Source organism: Procambarus clarkii, chromosome 46 (genome assembly GCF_040958095.1).
Source record: "Procambarus clarkii isolate CNS0578487 chromosome 46, FALCON_Pclarkii_2.0, whole genome shotgun sequence".
NCBI classification, from domain to species: Eukaryota; Metazoa; Arthropoda; class Malacostraca; order Decapoda; family Cambaridae; genus Procambarus; species Procambarus clarkii.
This window is the reverse complement of record NC_091195.1, coordinates 29,432,961-29,450,238: the sequence shown is the minus strand read 5'-3', so window position 1 is coordinate 29,450,238 and position 17,278 is coordinate 29,432,961. Positions and strand designations below refer to the sequence as shown.

Here is a 17,278-nt window from a genome sequence, read left to right as displayed (position 1 = left end):
TTAAATTCTTACTAATCATAACTCCCAGATCCCTTTCGCAATCCGACTTCGCAATCACAACACCATCTAGCTCGTATCTTGTAACTCTATCATCATTACCTAACCTCAGAACTTTACATTTATCAGCATTAAACTGCATCTGCCAATCCTTTGACCATTTCAAAACCCTATCTAGATCAACTTGAAGTGATAGTGAGTCCTCCTCCGAATTAATTTCCCTACCGATTTTCGTATCATCGGCAAATTTGCAAATGTTGCTACTCAAACCTGAATCTAAATCATTTATATATATTATAAACAACAGAGGTCCCAGGACAGAGCCTTGAGGCACTCCACTTACAACATTTTCCCACTCTGACTTGATTCCATTTATACTAACTCTCTGTTTCCTTTGGTATAGCCATGCCCTAATCCAGCTTAATATAGCACCCCCAATACCATGAGACTCTATCTTTTTAATCAGTCTTTCATGTGGCACTGTATCAAAAGCTTTGCTAAAGTCAAGGTATACAACATCGCAATCCTTACCACTATCAACTGCCTCAACAATGCTAGAATAAAAAGATAACAAATTTGTTAAACATGAACGGCCATTTATAAAACCATGTTGCGACTCAATTATTAATTTATGTTTTTCAAGATGAAGACGAATTTTATTTGCTATTATAGATTCGAGTAACTTTCCCACAATAGACGTTAGGCTAATTGGTCGATAGTTAGACGCAAGTGATCTATCTCCTTTCTTAAAAACTGGTATCACATTAGCAACTTTCCAAAACTCTGGCACTCTGCCTGACTCTATTGATTTATTAAATATGGTTGACAGTGGGTCACAAAGCTCCTCTTTGCATTCTTTAAGCACCCTGGCAAACACTTCATCCGGCCCTGGGGATTTGTTTGGTTTGAGTTTTACTATTTGTTTAAGAACATCCTCCCTGGTAACTGCTAAACTCGTCAACCTGTCCTCGTCCCCACCCACATAGACTTGTTCGGCTGAAGGCATATTGTTAAGTTCCTCTTTAGTAAATACAGATACAAAATATTTATTAAAAATACTACTCATCTCTTCATCACTATCTGTTATTTGACCTGTCTCAGTTTTTAATGGACCTATCCTTTCCCTAGTCTTAGTACGATATAACTGAAAAAACCCTTTAGGATTTGTCTTTGCTTGCCCTGCTATGCGAACTTCATAGTTTCTTTTTGCTTTCCTTATCTCTTTTTTAACATTTCTAACCAGTTGTACGAATTCCTGTTCTAAAGTGACCTCCCCATTTTTAATCCTTTTGTACCAAGCTCTCTTTTTACCTATAAGGTTCTTCAAATTCTTTGTTATCCACTTTGGGTCATTAGTATTCGATCTATTCAATTTGTATGGAATACTACGTTCCTGTGCTTTGTTTAGAATATTCTTAAATAGGTTATATATTGAATCCACATCGAAATCCCCATTTAAGTCACCTATCGCTGGGTTCATGTCTCGCTCCAAGACCGGCCCACACCCCATACCCAAGACTTTCCAATCAATTTGACCCAAAAAATTTCTTAGGCTATTAAAATCAGCTTTTCGAAAATCTGGCACTTTAACGGAATTTTCTCCTACTGGTCTATTCCATTCTATGCTAAATCTGATTTCTTTGTGATCACTGCTCCCTAGCTCACTCCCTATTTCGATGTCATTAATTTGCGTTTCCCTGTTAGTTAACACTAAATCTAAAATATTATTTTCCCGTGTTGGTTCCTTAATGTGTTGCGTAAGAAAGCAATCGTCAATTAATTCTAGAAAATCTTCTGCTTCACTATTCCCTGTTTTGTTCAACCAGTTTATTCCGCTAAAATTAAAGTCACCCATGACATAAATACTGTTAGATCTAGATGCTCTAGATATTTCATCCCATAGATGCTTTGCTTCCATTCTGTCTAAATTTGGTGGCCTATATATTACTCCTATTATAATATTATTAGCTTTTTCGTTTAATTCAATCCAAATAGTTTCTGTGTGTGGCTCTGTTTTGATTCCCTCTTTGAGACTACATTTCAAATTGTCCCTAACATATATGGCTACTCCACCTCCTCGTCTAATATATCTATCTGAGTGAAAAAGTTTAAATCCATATATTTGATATTCAGCTAATAGTTCTCTATTTTCTACATTCATCCACGTTTCGGTAAGTGCAATAATATCTATTTTTTCTGTGCAGACAAGAGCATTTAATTCGTTAATTTTATTTCTTAGACTTCTACTGTTAGTGTAATATACCCTAAGTGAATTGTTATTTTGCGGACCTTCTCTTTCCCTGATCGTTTTGCCAATTCCTTTCTCCCACAAACACATACTTTTATTACCTCCTTCCTCCAAATCAATTCCCATACCTCTATCTACTAACAGTTTAAACCCAAACAAACACCTCTAACCACTTCTTCTAACGAGTTCGCAACAGCAACAACCCCAGCTCTCGATAGATGCACCCCATCACGAGCATACATTTCATTTCTTCCATAGAAGTGTTCCCAGTTGTCTATGAAAGATATTGCATTTGATTTGCAATATCTTTCCAGCCGGCAATTGACACCAAGTGCCCTCGATATCCATTCATTTCCCACTCCCTTTCTTGGAAGAATGCCACATATGATCGGGATTCCTCCCTTGCTCCTAACTAACTCTATGGCTGTTTTATACCTCTGAATCAGTTCCTCACTTCTATCTCGACCAACATCATTTCCTCCCACGCTAATGCAAATAATGGGATTGTTCCCATTACCAGCCATAATATCATTCATGTTGTTTATAATATCACCAATGCCAGCTCCGGGATAGCAAACCCTTAACCTGTTCCCCCTATCTCTAGCACAAAACATTCTATCCAAATACCTTATCTGGGAATCTCCCACAACTAATGTTTGCTTAGGTACTTCCTTTACTTTCTGAGGGGCCTGCGCTTCCTTTCTCTTCGTTGCTTTCCCTTTTGCGCGATCCACAGTCTCTCCACAGCACTCGTCCTCCAAAACGTCAAATGAATTAGAAGTTGCTATGGCGTTTGAAGGCGGCTTTATCAAAGTCTTCTTAAGGCCCCTGTCTTTCACAACTCTCCAAGACGAGGTCCCTTTACTGCTGGTCTCCTCCTTCGTTACTTTTCGTTGTTCTTTCAGCTGACGCACCTCCTCCCGCAGAAAGTCCAACTCTGTCCTCAGGGCTCCCACTAGAGTCACCAGGTCCTTAACTACAACTTCCATATTGCAATTATTGATTCAAGTAACTTTCCCACAATAGACGTTAGGCTAATTGGCCGATAGTTTGACGCAAGTGATCTATCTCCTTTCTTAAAAATTGGTACCACATTAGCTACCTTCCATGACTCTGGCACTCTGCCTGACTCTATTGATTTATTAAATATGGTAGACAGTGGCTCGGAAAGCTCCTCTTTGCATTCTTTAAGCACCCTGGCAAACACTTCATCCGGCCCTGGGGATTTGTTTGGTTTTAGTTTTTCTAATTGTTTAATTACATCCTCCCTGGTAATTGCTAAACTAGTCAACCTGTCCTCATCCCCTACCACATAGACTTGTTCGGCTGAAGGCATATTGTTAAGTTCTTCTTTAGTAAATGCAGATATAAAATATTTGTTTAAAATACTACTCATCTCCTTGTCATTATCCGTTATTTGACCTGTCTCAGATTTTAATGGGCCTATCCTTTCCCTAGTCTTAGTTCGATATAACTGAAAAAACCCTTTAGGATTTGACTTTGCTTGCTCTGCTATGCGAACTTCATAGTTTCTTTTTGCTTTCCTAATCTCTTTTTTAACATTTCTAACCAGTTGTACGAATTCCTGTTCTAAAGTGACCTCCCCATTTTTAATCCTTTTGTACCAAGCTCTCTTTTTACCTATAAGGTTCTTCAAATTCTTTGTTATCCACTTTGGGTCATTGGTATTCGGCATTGGCATTGGTATATGATAGAGCCCAATAGGCTCAGGAACCTGTACACCTGTTGATTGACGGTTGAGAGGCGGGACCAAAGAGCCAGAGCTCAACCCCCGCAAGCACAACTAGGTGAGTACAACTAGGTGAGTACATACATATATACATACATACATACATACATACATACATACATACATACATACATACATACATACATACATACATACATACATACATACATACATAATGTATGATAGTGTTTGCAAACGAGAACACAAAGGAGAAGATCCTATCAAGGAAGAGCTCCCTGAAAAACGTGGGAAAATTAAAAAATGTATTCCTCCAGAGAGACATGACAGGGGAGGAGAGAGCCGTGGCGGCAGAAGCAAGGAAGAGGCGCAGGGCGAGAGATGAAAACCAGGAAGTCACAGCTCCCAACACAACACCCCCAGAGGCGAGGGGGGAACCCACAACCAGCTACCCAGTAACACCAGAAGGGAGGACAACCCCGCCTCCCTCCTCTGAATAGAAAACCCCCCTACCCCAAACCCTCCCTGCCCCCACTCAAATGTTCAGCCAAATCTCCCTCCCCCCACACCCAATCCCCACCCTTCTACCCCTCCCCTCCTCCCGAGTCCTCCCTCCCCTTTCCTTCCCGTCCTCCCACCCCTTTCACCCTATACCCTCTCTGACCCTCCCCCTTCACTGGATCCCCCGCCCCTCATCCCAGTATCCTCTGAGACCCTGTTATCCACCTCACAGGTCCTCACACCCATGGAACAGCCTCTCCCACCAGCAGAACACTCACCAAGGAGGCGATTTGAGAAGGGACAGAAGAAAGTGAGCCTCAAAGCGATGTACACTAACATAGATGGAATTACAAATAAAGCAAATGAGCTTGGAGAACTGGAACTAGAGGAAAACCCAGACATAATAGCCCTCACAGAAACAAAGATCACGAAAACGATAACAAATGCAGTGTTCCCACAGGACTATTATGTTATGAGGAAAGAGAGGGAAGGAAGAGGTCCGGGTGGTGTAGCTCTGCTGGTAAGAAAAGGCTGGGATTTTGAGGAGATGGATATTCAGGGCTGTGAAGGTTTCAGTGACTACATAGCAGGTACTGTAACAAATGGAGGGAAAAAAATTATAGTCGCAGTCATATATAATCTACCACCAAATGACAGAAGACCTAGACAGGAATATGATACAAACAACATGGCCACCATTAACATAATAGAAAGAGCAGCTTCTGTTGCTAGCAGGAATGGATCTGGACTACTAATTATGGGAGACTTCAACCATGGGAAGATAGATTGGAAGAACAGAGACCCACATGGAGGACCAGAAACATGGAGAGCTAAGCTGCTGGACGTGGCAACAAGAAACTTTCTAAGCCAGCACACCAAAGAACCAACAAGAATGAGAGGAGAAGATGAACCAGCAATGCTTGATTTGATATTTACCCTAAATGAATGGGATATAAGGGAAGTTAAGATGGAAGCGCCCTTGGGAATGAGTGACCACAGTGTATTGAACTTTGAGTACCTGGTAGAGCTAGGACTTATCTCCCCCAAAAAAGAACTAGGAATCAAAAGGCTGGCATACCGAAAGGGGAATTATGAACAGATGAGAAGTTTCCTAAGTGAAATACCTTGGGACACAGACCTCAGAGACAAGTCTGTACAGGGTATGATGGACTATGTTACCCAAAAGTGTCAGGAGGCAGTAAACAGGTTCATCCCGGCCCAAAGGGAAAAATCCGAGAAGCAACAGAAGAATCCATGGTATAATAGGGCATGTATGGAAGCGAAGAAACTGAACAAAAAGGCGTGGAGGAACTTCCGGAATAACAGAACACCAGAAAGCAGAGAGAGATACCAGAGAACCAGGAATGAGTACGTCAGGGTGAGAAGAGAAGCAGAGAAAAATTTTGAAAATGATATAGCAAACAAAGCCAAGACCGAACCAAAGCTACTCCACAGTCGCATCAGAAGGAAAACAACAGTGAAAGAACAGGTATTGAAACTTAGAACAGGCGAGGACAGGTATACAGAGAATGACAGAGAGGTGTGTGAGGAACTCAACAAGAGGTTCCAGGAGGTCTTCACAATAGAACAGGGTGAGGTCACTGTCCTAGGAGAAAGGGAGGTAAACCAGGCGGCCTTGGAGGAGTTCGAAATTACGAGAGAGGAGGTCAAGAGACACCTGCTGGATCTGGATGTTAGAAAGGCTGTTGGTCCAGATGGGATCTCACCATGGGTACTGAAAGAGTGTGCAGAGGCACTTTGCTTGCCACTCTCCATAGTGTATAGTAAGTCACTAGAGACGGGAGACCTACCAGAAATATGGAAGACGGCGAATGTGGTCCCAATATACAAAAAGGGCGACAGACGAGAGGCACTGAACTACAGGCCAGTGTCCTTGACTTGTATACTATGCACGGTGATGGAGAAGATCGTGAGAAAAAACCTGGTAACACATCTGGAGAGAAGGGACTTCGTGACAAATCGCCAACATGGATTCAGGGAGGGTAAATCTTGCCTTACAGGCTTGATAGAATTCTACGATCAGGTGACACAGATTAAGCAAGAAAGAGAGGGCTGGGCGGACTGCATTTTCTTGGACTGTCGGAAAGCCTTTGACACAGTACCGCATAAGAGGCTGGTACATAAGCTGGAGAGACAGGCAGGTGTAGCTGGTAAGGTGCTCCAGTGGATAAGGGAGTACCTAAGCAATAGGAAGCAGAGAGTTATAGTGAGGGGTGAGACCTCCGATTGGCGTGAAGTCACCAATGGAGTCCCACAGGGCTCTGTACTCGGTCCTATCTTGTTTCTGATATATGTAAATGATCTCCCGGAGGGTATCGATTCATTTCTCTCAATGTTTGCGGACGATGCTAAAATTATGAGAAGGATTAAAACAGAAGAGGACTGTTTGAGGCTTCAAGAAGACCTAGACAAGCTAAAGGAATGGTCGAACAAATGGTTGTTAGAGTTTAACCCAACCAAATGTAATGTAATGAAGATAGGTGTAGGGAGCAGGAGGCCAGATACAAGGTATCATCTGGGAGAGGAAATTCTTCAGGAGTCAGAGAAGGAAAAAGACTTGGGGGTTGATATCACGCCAGACCTGTCTCCTGCAGCACATATCAAGCGGATAACATCAGCGACATATGCCAGGCTGGCCAACATACGAACGGCATTCAGAAACTTGTGTAAAGAATCATTCAGAACTTTGTATACCACATATGTCAGGCCAATCCTGGAGTATGCAGCCCCAGCATGGAGTCCATATCTAGTCAAGGATAAGACTAAACTGGAAAAGGTTCAAAGGTTTGCCACCAGACTAGTACCCGAGCTGAGAGGTATGAGCTACGAGGAGAGACTACGGGAATTAAACCTCACTTCGCTGGAAGACAGAAGAGTTAGGGGGGACATGATCACCACATTCAAGATTCTGAAAGGGATTGATAGGGTAGATAAAGACAGTCTATTTAACACAAGGGGAACACGCACAAGGGGACACAGGTGGAAACTGAGTGCCCAAATGAGCCACAGAGATATTAGAAAGAACTTTTTTAGTGTCAGAGTGGTTGACAAATGGAATGCATTAGGAAGTGATGTAGTGGAGGCTGACTCCATACACAGTTTCAAGTGTAGATATGACAGAGCCCGATAGGCTCAGGAATCTGTACACCTGTTGATTGACGGTTGAGAGGCGGGACCAAAGAGCCAGAGCTCAACCCCCGCAAGCACAACTAGGTGAGTACATACATACATACATACATACATACATACATACATACATACATACATACATACATACATACATACATACATACATACATACATACATACGTGCATATATACACCCATAGTTAATAATCCCATTTTATAGAAACGACACCTCCATTTAGTCGGGTGTAATTAGTTGAACTCTAAACCCAGTTTTTTTTAATTTTAGATCAAACTCTAGCAATAAATAACGTGCGCATTCGTCCCAATAATCGTTCAGTTGAATATACCCATAATATTTAAGCATAACAATTAAAGAGATTAACAAATCATTCGAGCAACTCCGAAAAATATATCGCAAATTACCCTATTCTAACCTAACCTAGTCTAAACCAGCCCTGCACTATCCTATCCAAATCCTGCCATGCCCCAAACTAATCAATCCAAAAACCTTCCCATAACCCATCATATCCTTAGCTATCCTAGCCAAAAACTATCCTAACCTAATCTAACCTATCCTACTCCAAACTAACCCTACACCATCCAATCCTAATCCTGCCCTGCCCCAATCCAATCTATCCAACAACCAACCTATACTCCATCAGATCCTTACCTATCCTAGCCAAAAACTATCCTAACCAAACCTTATCAATCCTATCCAAGTCTAACTAACCCTACACTATCCTATACTAATCCTGCCCTGCCCTAAGCAAATCTATCCAAACCTACCCATACCCCATCAGATCCTTACCTATCGTAGCCAAAAAGTATCCTATCCTAACCTAACGTATCCTAGTCTAAACTAACCCTACACTAAGAACATAAGAACAAAGGTAACTGCAGAAGGCCTATTGGCCCATACGAGGCAGCTTCTATTCTATAACCACCCAATCCCACTCATATACTTGTCCAACCCGCGCTTGAAACAATCGAGGGACCCCATCTCCACCACGTTACGCGGCAATTGGTTCCACAAATCAACAACCCTGCTACTGAACCAGTATTTACCCAAGTCTTTCCTAAATCTAAACTTATCCAATTTATACCCATCGTTTCGTGTTCTGTCTTGTGTTGATATTTTTAATACCATATTAATATCCTCCCTGTTATGTCCATTCATCCTTTTGTAAACCTCTATCATGTCACCCCTAACTCTTCGCTTTTCCAGTGAATGCAGCTTAAGCTTTGTTAATCTTTCTTCATATGAAAGATTTCTAATTTGGGGAATTAACTTAGTCATCCTACGTTGGACACGTTCAAGTGAATTTATATCCATTCTATAATACAGCGACCAAAACTGAACTGCATAATCTAAATGGGGCCTAACCAGAGCAAGATATAGCTTAAGAACCACACCAGGTGTCTTGTTACTAACGCTTCGATTAATAAATCCCAGTGTCCTATTCGCCTTATTACGAACATTCATGCATTGATCCTTTTGTTTTAAATTTTTACTAATCATAACTCCCAGATCCCTTTCGCAATCCGACTTCGCAATCTCAACACCATCTAGCCATCATCTTGTAACTCTATCATCATTACCTAGCCTCAGAACTTTACATTTATCAACATTAAACTGCATTTGCCAATCATTTGACCATTTCAAAACCCTATCTAGATCAACTTGAAGTGATAGTGAGTCCTCCTCCGAATTAATTTCCCTACCGATTTTCGTATCATCGGCAAATTTGCAAATGTTGCTACTCAAACCTGAATCTAAATCATTTATATATATTATAAGCAACAGAGGTCCCAGGACAGAGCCCTGAGGTACTCCACTAACAACATTATCCCACTCTGATTTAACCCCATTTATACTAACTCTCTGTTTCCTTTGGAATAGCCATGCCCTAATCCAAGTTAATTTATCACCCACAATACCATGAGCTTCTATTTTTTTAATTAATTATTTAATTTTTTTAATTAATTATTTAATTTTTTTATTAATTTTTAAAGTTCATGTGGCACTGTATCAAAAGCTTTGCTAAAGTCAAGGTACACAACATCACAATCCTTACCACTATCAACTGCCTCAACTATGCTGGAATAAAAAGTTAGCAAATTTGTTAAACATGAACGGCCATTTGTAAAACCATGTTGTGACTCATTTATTAATTTATGTTTTTCAAGATGGAGACGAATTGTATTTGCAATTATTGATTCAAGTAACTTTCCCACAATAGACGTTAGGCTAATTGGCCGATAGTTTGACGCAAGTGATCTATCTCCTTTCTTAAAAATTGGTACCACATTAGCTACCTTCCATGACTCTGGCACTCTGCCTGACTCTATTGATTTATTAAATATGGTAGACAGTGGCTCGGAAAGCTCCTCTTTGCATTCTTTAAGCACCCTGGCAAACACTTCATCCGGCCCTGGGGATTTGTTTGGTTTTAGTTTTTCTAATTGTTTAATTACATCCTCCCTGGAAATTGCTAAACTAGTCAACCTGTCCTCATCCCCACCCACATAGACTTGTTCGGCTGAAGGCATATTGTTAAGTTCTTCTTTAGTAAATACAGATATAAAATATTTGTTAAAAATACTACTCATCTCCTTGTCATTATCCGTTATTTGACCTGTCTCAGATTTTAATGGGCCTATCCTTTCCCTAGTCTTAGTTCGATATAACTGAAAAAACCCTTTAGGATTTGACTTTGCTTGCTCTGCTATGCGAACTTCATAGTTTCTTTTTGCTTTCCTAATCTCTTTTTTAACATTTCTAACCAGTTGTATGAATTCCTGTTCTAACCTGACTTCCCCATTCTTAATCCTTTTGTACCCAGCTCTCTTTTTTACCTATAAGGTTCTTTAAATTATTTGTTATCCACTTTGGGTCATTAGTATCCGATCTATTCAATTTGTATGGTATACTACGTTCCTGTGCTTTTTTTAGAATATTCTTAAATAAGTTATATATTAAATCCACATCGAAATTGCCTTTTACGTCTCCTGTCGCTGGGTTCATGTCTCGCTCTAAGACCGGCCCACAACCCATACCCAAGAGTTTCCAATCTATTTGACCCAAAAAATTTCTTAGGCTATTAAAATAAGCTTTTCGAAAATCTGGCACTTTAACAGAATTTTCTCCTACAGGTCTATTCCATTCTATGCTAAATCTGATAACTTTGTTATCACTGTTCCCTAGCTCACTCCCTATTTCGATGTCATTAATTTGTGTTTCCCTGTTAGTTAACACTAAATCTAAAATATTATTTTCCCGCGTTGGTTCCTTAATGTGTTGCGTAAGAAAGCAATCATCAATTAATTCTAGAAAATCTTCTGCTTCACTATTCCCTGTTTTGTTCACCCAGTTTATTCCACTAAAATTAAAGTCACCCATGACATAAATACTGTTAGATCTAGATGCTCTAGATATTTAATTAAATTAAACGAATTAAATGCTCTTGTCTGCACAGAAAAAATAGATATTATTGCACTTACCGAAACGTGGATGAATGTAGAAAATAGAGAACTATTAGCTGAATATCAAATAAATGGATTTAAACTATTTCACACAAATAGATATATTAGACGAGGAGGGGGAGTAGCCATATATGTTAGGGACAATTTGAAATGTAGTCTCAAAGAGGGAATCAAAACTGAGCCACACACAGAAACTATTTGGATAGAATTATACGAAAAAGCAAATAATATTATAATAGGAGTTATATATAGGCCACCAAATTTAGACAGAATGGAAGCAAAGCATCTATGGGATGAAATATCTAGGGCATCTAGATCTAACATTATTTACGTCATGGGTGACTTTAATTTTAGTGGAATAAACTGGTTGAACAAAACAGGGAATAGTGAAGCAGAAGATTTTCTAGAATTAATTGACGATTGCTTTCTTACGCAACACATTAAGGAACCAACACGGGAAAATAATATTTTAGATTTAGTGTTAACTAACAGGGAAACACAAATTAATGACATCGAAATAGGGAGTGAGCTAAGGAACAGTGATCATAAAGAAATCAGATTTAGCATAGAATGGAATAGACCTGTAGGAGAAAATTCTGTTAAAGTGCCAGATTTTCGAAAAGCTGATTTTAATAGCCTTAGAAATTTTTTGGGTCAAATTGATTGGAAAGTCTTGGGTATGGGGTGGGGGCCGGTCTTGGAGGGAGACATGAACCCAGCGATAGGTGACGTAAATGGGGATTTCGATGTGGATTCAATATATAACTTATTTAAGAATATTCTAAACAAAGCACAGGAACGTAGTATACCATACAAATTTAATAGATCGAATACCAATGACCCAAAGTGGATAACAAAGAATTTGAAGAACCTTATAGGTAAAAAGAGAGCTTGGTACAAAAGGATTAAAAATGGGGAGGTCACTTTAGAACAGGAATTCGTACAACTGGTTAGAAATGTTAAAAAAGAGATAAGGAAAGCAAAAAGAAACTATGAAGTTCGCATAGCAGGGCAAGCAAAGACAAATCCTAAAGTTTTTTTCAGTTATATCGTACTAAGACTAGGGAAAGGATAGGTCCATTAAAAACTGAGACAGGTCAAATAACAGATAGTGATGAAGAGATGAGTAGTATTTTTAATAAATATTTTGTATCTGTATTTACTAAAGAGGAACTTAACAATATGCCTTCAGCCGAACAAGTCTATGTGGGCGGGGACGAGGACAGGTTGACGAGTTTAACAGTTACCAGGGAGGATGTTCTTAAACAAATAGTAAAACTCAAACCAAACAAATCCCCAGGGCCGGATGAAGTGTTTGCCAGGGTGCTTAAAGAATGCAAAGAGGAGCTTTGTGACCCACTGTCAACCATATTTAATAAATCAATAGTCAGGCAGAGTGCCAGAGTTTTGGAAAGTTGCTAATGTGATACCAGTTTTTAAGAAAGGAAATAGATCACTTGCGTCTAACTATCGACCAATTAGCCTAACGTCTATTGTGGGAAAGTTACTCGAATCTATAATAGCAAATAAAATTCGTCTTCATCTTGAAAAACATAAATTAATAATTGAGTTGCAACATGGTTTTATAAATGGCCGTTCATGTTTAACAAATTTGTTATCTTTTTATTCTAGCATTGTTGAGGCAGTTGATAGTGGTAAGGATTGCGATGTTGTGTACCTTGACTTTAGCAAAGCTTTTGATACAGTGCCACATGAAAGACTGATTAAAAAGATGGAGTCTCATGGTATTGGGGGTGCTATATTAAGCTGGATTAGAGCATGGCTATACCAAAGGAAACAGAGAGTTAGTATAAATGGAGTTAAGTCAGAGTGGGAAAATGTTGTAAGTGGGGTGCTTCAGGGCTCTGTCCTGGGACCTCTGTTGTTTATAATATATATAAATGATTTGGATTCAGGTTTGAGTAGCAACATTTGCAAATTTGCCGATGATACGAAAATCGGTAGGGAAATTAATTCGGAGGAGGTCTCACTATCACTTCAAGTTGATCTAGATAGGGTTTTGAAATGGTCGAAGGATTGGCAGATGCAGTTTAATGCTGATAAATGTAAAGTTCTGAGGTTAGGTAATGATGATATGGTTACAAGATACGAGCTAGATGGTGTTCTTCAGCTATATCTTGCTCTAGTTAGGCCTTGTATTTTCCTGTTTCCCTCCCTTCTTTCTTTCTCTTTTTTTACCTTTCTTTCCATATCTCGTTTGTGTGTCTATGTCCTCCCTCTGCAGACGATGAGTCACAATAACGTGGCTGAAGATATGATGACCAAACCACACGTCATAAGACGAAGAAACGACGACAATTTGGTCCGTCTTGGACCATTATCAAGTCGATTGTAATAAGTGTCAAATACGGACCGAAACGTCGTATATTTTCATCTTATGGTATGTGGTTTGATCATCATGTCCCCACTCTCTACCCCCCTACCTCGCCCTTCCTGCCCTACTGCACAACTAGGTTTCGTCAGGCCTTGAACTTCATACTGTTTGGTTCTGTTAAGATTAGTTTTTATATGATATCATATAATGTTTACAGTCATGCCTACCACCAGACCACGTGTGTGATTTTCTTATGACTACAATACGAAAGAACGTATTGTTGTGAATGCTGTGGTGTTCTATGTAAACATAACAACATACCCCTTTACTACCTCTACACTTCTCTCTCTCTCAAAAAAAAAAAAAAAAAATTGACGTCTTTGTGACTTAACGTTATGGTATCAGTATTTTGCTGCACAGGAACTCCTTTATTTCACTAATGCAGCTTTCAAATATCTTTCATTTTTCTCCAACATTTGTATTTACAACAAACATTTACAACAAAGTAAATCTGAGTAAACTTGGGATAGGATTGCTGTACGATTAGTTGAGCAGTCTACTGGCAGCGAGTGAGCTGGGAAGGAGATGCGAGAAGCTCCCTCTCTTCTCTGCTGGCTGGCTGTGGTGAAAGGAACCTTCTCTCCCTCCTCTCGTTTCTTTATTTCTGTGGGCTGATACCCCAGCTAAGTATACTGTGTAACGTTCTCATTGTCTGGCATAGGCATGTTCTAATGTGTAGAGTATTATACTTTGTATGAATTAGGTGTTCCTAGTGTTTGTATTACTAGTTATTCTAAAAAAGGGTCCAAGTGGAACCACGTGGTCTCCCTACCCTAAGCTGACTCAAGCTTCTAGCTCTTCACTAGTAGAAATTTACCCTAGCTTGTTCTCAGTGTAAGCCTTGTATCCTGCTTAAGTGGACCAAGGCTTTTAACGTAAGATAGTGTGGTAAAGTAACTATTATTGTTATTGGTGTGAATGTATATGGGGGTTGTTAAGGGGGTTAATAAATAAGTAAGTTAGTAAAGGAGTATCCATTTTTTCTGTGTAGGAGATCCATGATCAACCTCTAGGCTGACAATTGCTGTAATAAATCACTACAAGTTTATTTCTATATAGTGGGGGCCGGGCCTTTGAGATCTCCCATATTTGATAACCCTTAATGCTAACTACTGCCCCTACATCCATTTAATATTAGATCCCCCATAGCAAGCCCACCATTTTTATAACAGTTGCACCCGAAATTTGGTTTTAAATTATTAACATTCTTACATATGTATTGGGTCTTTCCTTCAACTTGCTTAACGAAATGTTAAGTAACTTACCGCTCTATGCCTTGTCTAATTTCTGTCGCCCAGTCATATAATTTAGTCAATTTTATTAGGCAAGATTTAGTGTTCCTAAGCCTGTGCTTGTGTTGTGTTATTAATGCTCTTCTTTCCAAATAGTTTACTAGTCACTTAATCTTCCTCATCACTTTGCATGATATGGAAGTTAAGGACACTTGCCCTAGTATGGGTCAAGGGAGAGAGGAGAGGTACATGTTTCCTTTGCACCCATTAAAATTTTCTGTTATTCATTTTGCTGTAAGCTGAACACTATTAATTCCGCCATTACCATCACACTATGATATATTTTGATGTATGGATTTGTGACATGAAGATTTTGTTATGAATGAAACATAGCGACATATGAGATTTGGTGTACTTTTTAGTGCATGGGTATGTTGTGTAGCCGAGTGTGGACTTTGATGAGGATTGTGTTACATAAGTGTATTACAAAAGCCGTTTTTGGTACCCAAAGTTCCCTTCTATCTGCAGGTGTAGGTGTGGAGAGTCTTCTGAGAGGACTTGAACGTGAGGGCGTCACCACCAACAAGCTCTTAGTGGAGGTCACAGACGATATTTCTCTGGAAGAAGAACATCGCCTAAGACATCTGGCACTAAAGTTCGGCATCCAGGGTTTTCAAGTCACTTGGACCGGAAGAAGAACAGACTAACCCTCGAAAACCCACATCCAATTTTTGTACTGCTATATGGAGCTGCAGGTCAGTTTGACCTTTCACAAGTTTGAATTGTTAATGTTTTAATGTAATCTGTGTAATGTTATGATATGAATGAGTTGTGGCATGGGGTATGTAAACAACTCGACACGTAGTATTTTTATGTCATGAGTTAAATACATGAATGAATTGCGGCGTGTTAACATGTTAATCCTTGGAGTGTGCACGTATCTCAGCCACTGGTTCATCACTATGTCCATTTAAGTAAATCTAAAACCAAAATAATATATATTTAATTATTTTTAAATTCAGCAATGAATGTAATGAACTGCCCCTTTCTGGTGGCTCCTCGAATTTTAATGAAGCCAGTTATCCAAGATGACATCCATAAATTACATAAATTTCTAAAATAAAGTGTACGTATTAAGAAAGTAAAAAATTACTTTCCTGGTTGTCTGTCAAAAATGCATATAAGGGTTTTATTAAACATGAAACAAGGAACATAATTGCTTTTAAACATTTTTGATATTTTTAATGGTTAAGAAAAAAGGAGACCATGTTATCTCGATGACACAAATTTATTGTACATTTATTGTCTCTGTCTCTTTATGCCATTAAATCTTGGAATTTATCTTAGTAATTGCAATTTTGTATTTTTCTCTATTTGTGTTTAATTAAAAATGTCCGATGAGGTGTTGAAGCAATAAATAAATCTCTTAAAGTTGAGTCTAAACTATGAACTCTAAACTATCCAACCTGCGAAGCTGGTTTCATGTGGAGCGTCCTCCATCTGCCAAAAAATATCCCAGACTTCTTATTTATAATATTATGAGCTTTGTGACATATCAATACCAACTTTCCTCTAGTTAATTCATTGATTGTGTTCGGAAAAAGAGTAGAATTGTTAGATCCTGAGTATGTGCATATTAGTAGTCGGCTCAGAAATGTGAGTGTACAGCAGTTAAAAAAATTAAATGTAAAAATGCAGTGAAAAGGCAACATACACATTATGATCTAAAACCCAATGTACAACATAAAAGTTTCTTTTGTGATGAGAAAAAGAGAACCACTGTATTGCATAGCAAGCGGCGAAAGTGACAATAGCCTGAAGTTTGCTGTCCAACTGTGTAACAATAAAACATTTAAAGTGCGCCTGAGTGACTGCATAGACCCTGGAGATGTTTATGCAACAGACGACATCACATATCTCAAACACTGCTGGAGCAAACATATTGCAAATGTATTAAGACTCACGTATCTAAGTGTGGAATGTTTAAGAGCCATGAGGGAGCAACTGATGTTGAGTTCATACCCGTTATCAATAACTTTGTTCATAGCACTGAATGATGGCATACACGAAACACAAATGAATTCTCGAAAGCAAATTAAAAAGCTTGTAGAAGAAGAATGATAAAGTATTGTCGATTTTTTCAGCAAACTCCCCAAAAATGAGTGAATGAACCACTGGCTTCATTCACTCTTTGACTCTGGGGTGGCTCTAGCAGCCACAGTTGATGTAGGTCTTATCTGAGCAGATGATACGTGTCCAAAGACAATGAGATGAAATTCTCATTGATGCAGCATCGGTAATGAAACTTAGAAAATGAACATTCAGTTGGACTTTTGAGAAGTTAACTTATAAGAAGTCATTCTGAAAAATGTTTATCACTTCTTAAGTTGTGCATACATGGCCACATTAAGATGACATCTGTTATGAATGTCGTCTCGTTTGGAACCTTCCTAACTTCAAGAGTCGTGCTTCCACATCCTTGCATGTACTAGACGGCCCAGAAAACATTATAATAATCACCGGAAGGTTGTGAACTGCAACACCTTCGAGAAATATATATATTT

The 17,278-nt window shown here is 39.1% G+C and overlaps 2 protein-coding genes across 7 annotated transcripts in view; both read left to right on the top strand.

Annotated features, from left to right (window-relative positions):
• Window positions 1-16,150, top strand: part of LOC123770550 (uncharacterized) — a 216,036-nt gene extending 199,886 nt beyond the window's left edge. For 2 of the 3 annotated variants that reach the window (XM_069301882.1, XM_045762562.2), the window contains exon 5: window positions 15,243-16,150. In XM_069301882.1, the coding sequence (XP_069157983.1) occupies window positions 15,243-15,421 (179 nt within the window). In that variant the 3' untranslated portion in view covers window positions 15,422-16,150. The remainder of the gene's footprint in view (window positions 1-15,242) is intronic. The other variant, XR_011222200.1, reaches the window with a different exon arrangement.
• LOC138349731 (uncharacterized) overlaps window positions 15,408-17,278 on the top strand; it is a 66,604-nt gene continuing 64,733 nt past the window's right edge. For all 4 annotated transcript variants that reach the window (XM_069301887.1, XM_069301886.1, XM_069301889.1 and 1 more), the window contains exon 1: window positions 15,408-15,469. The gene's annotated coding sequence lies outside the window, so the exon portion shown is untranslated. The remainder of the gene's footprint in view (window positions 15,470-17,278) is intronic.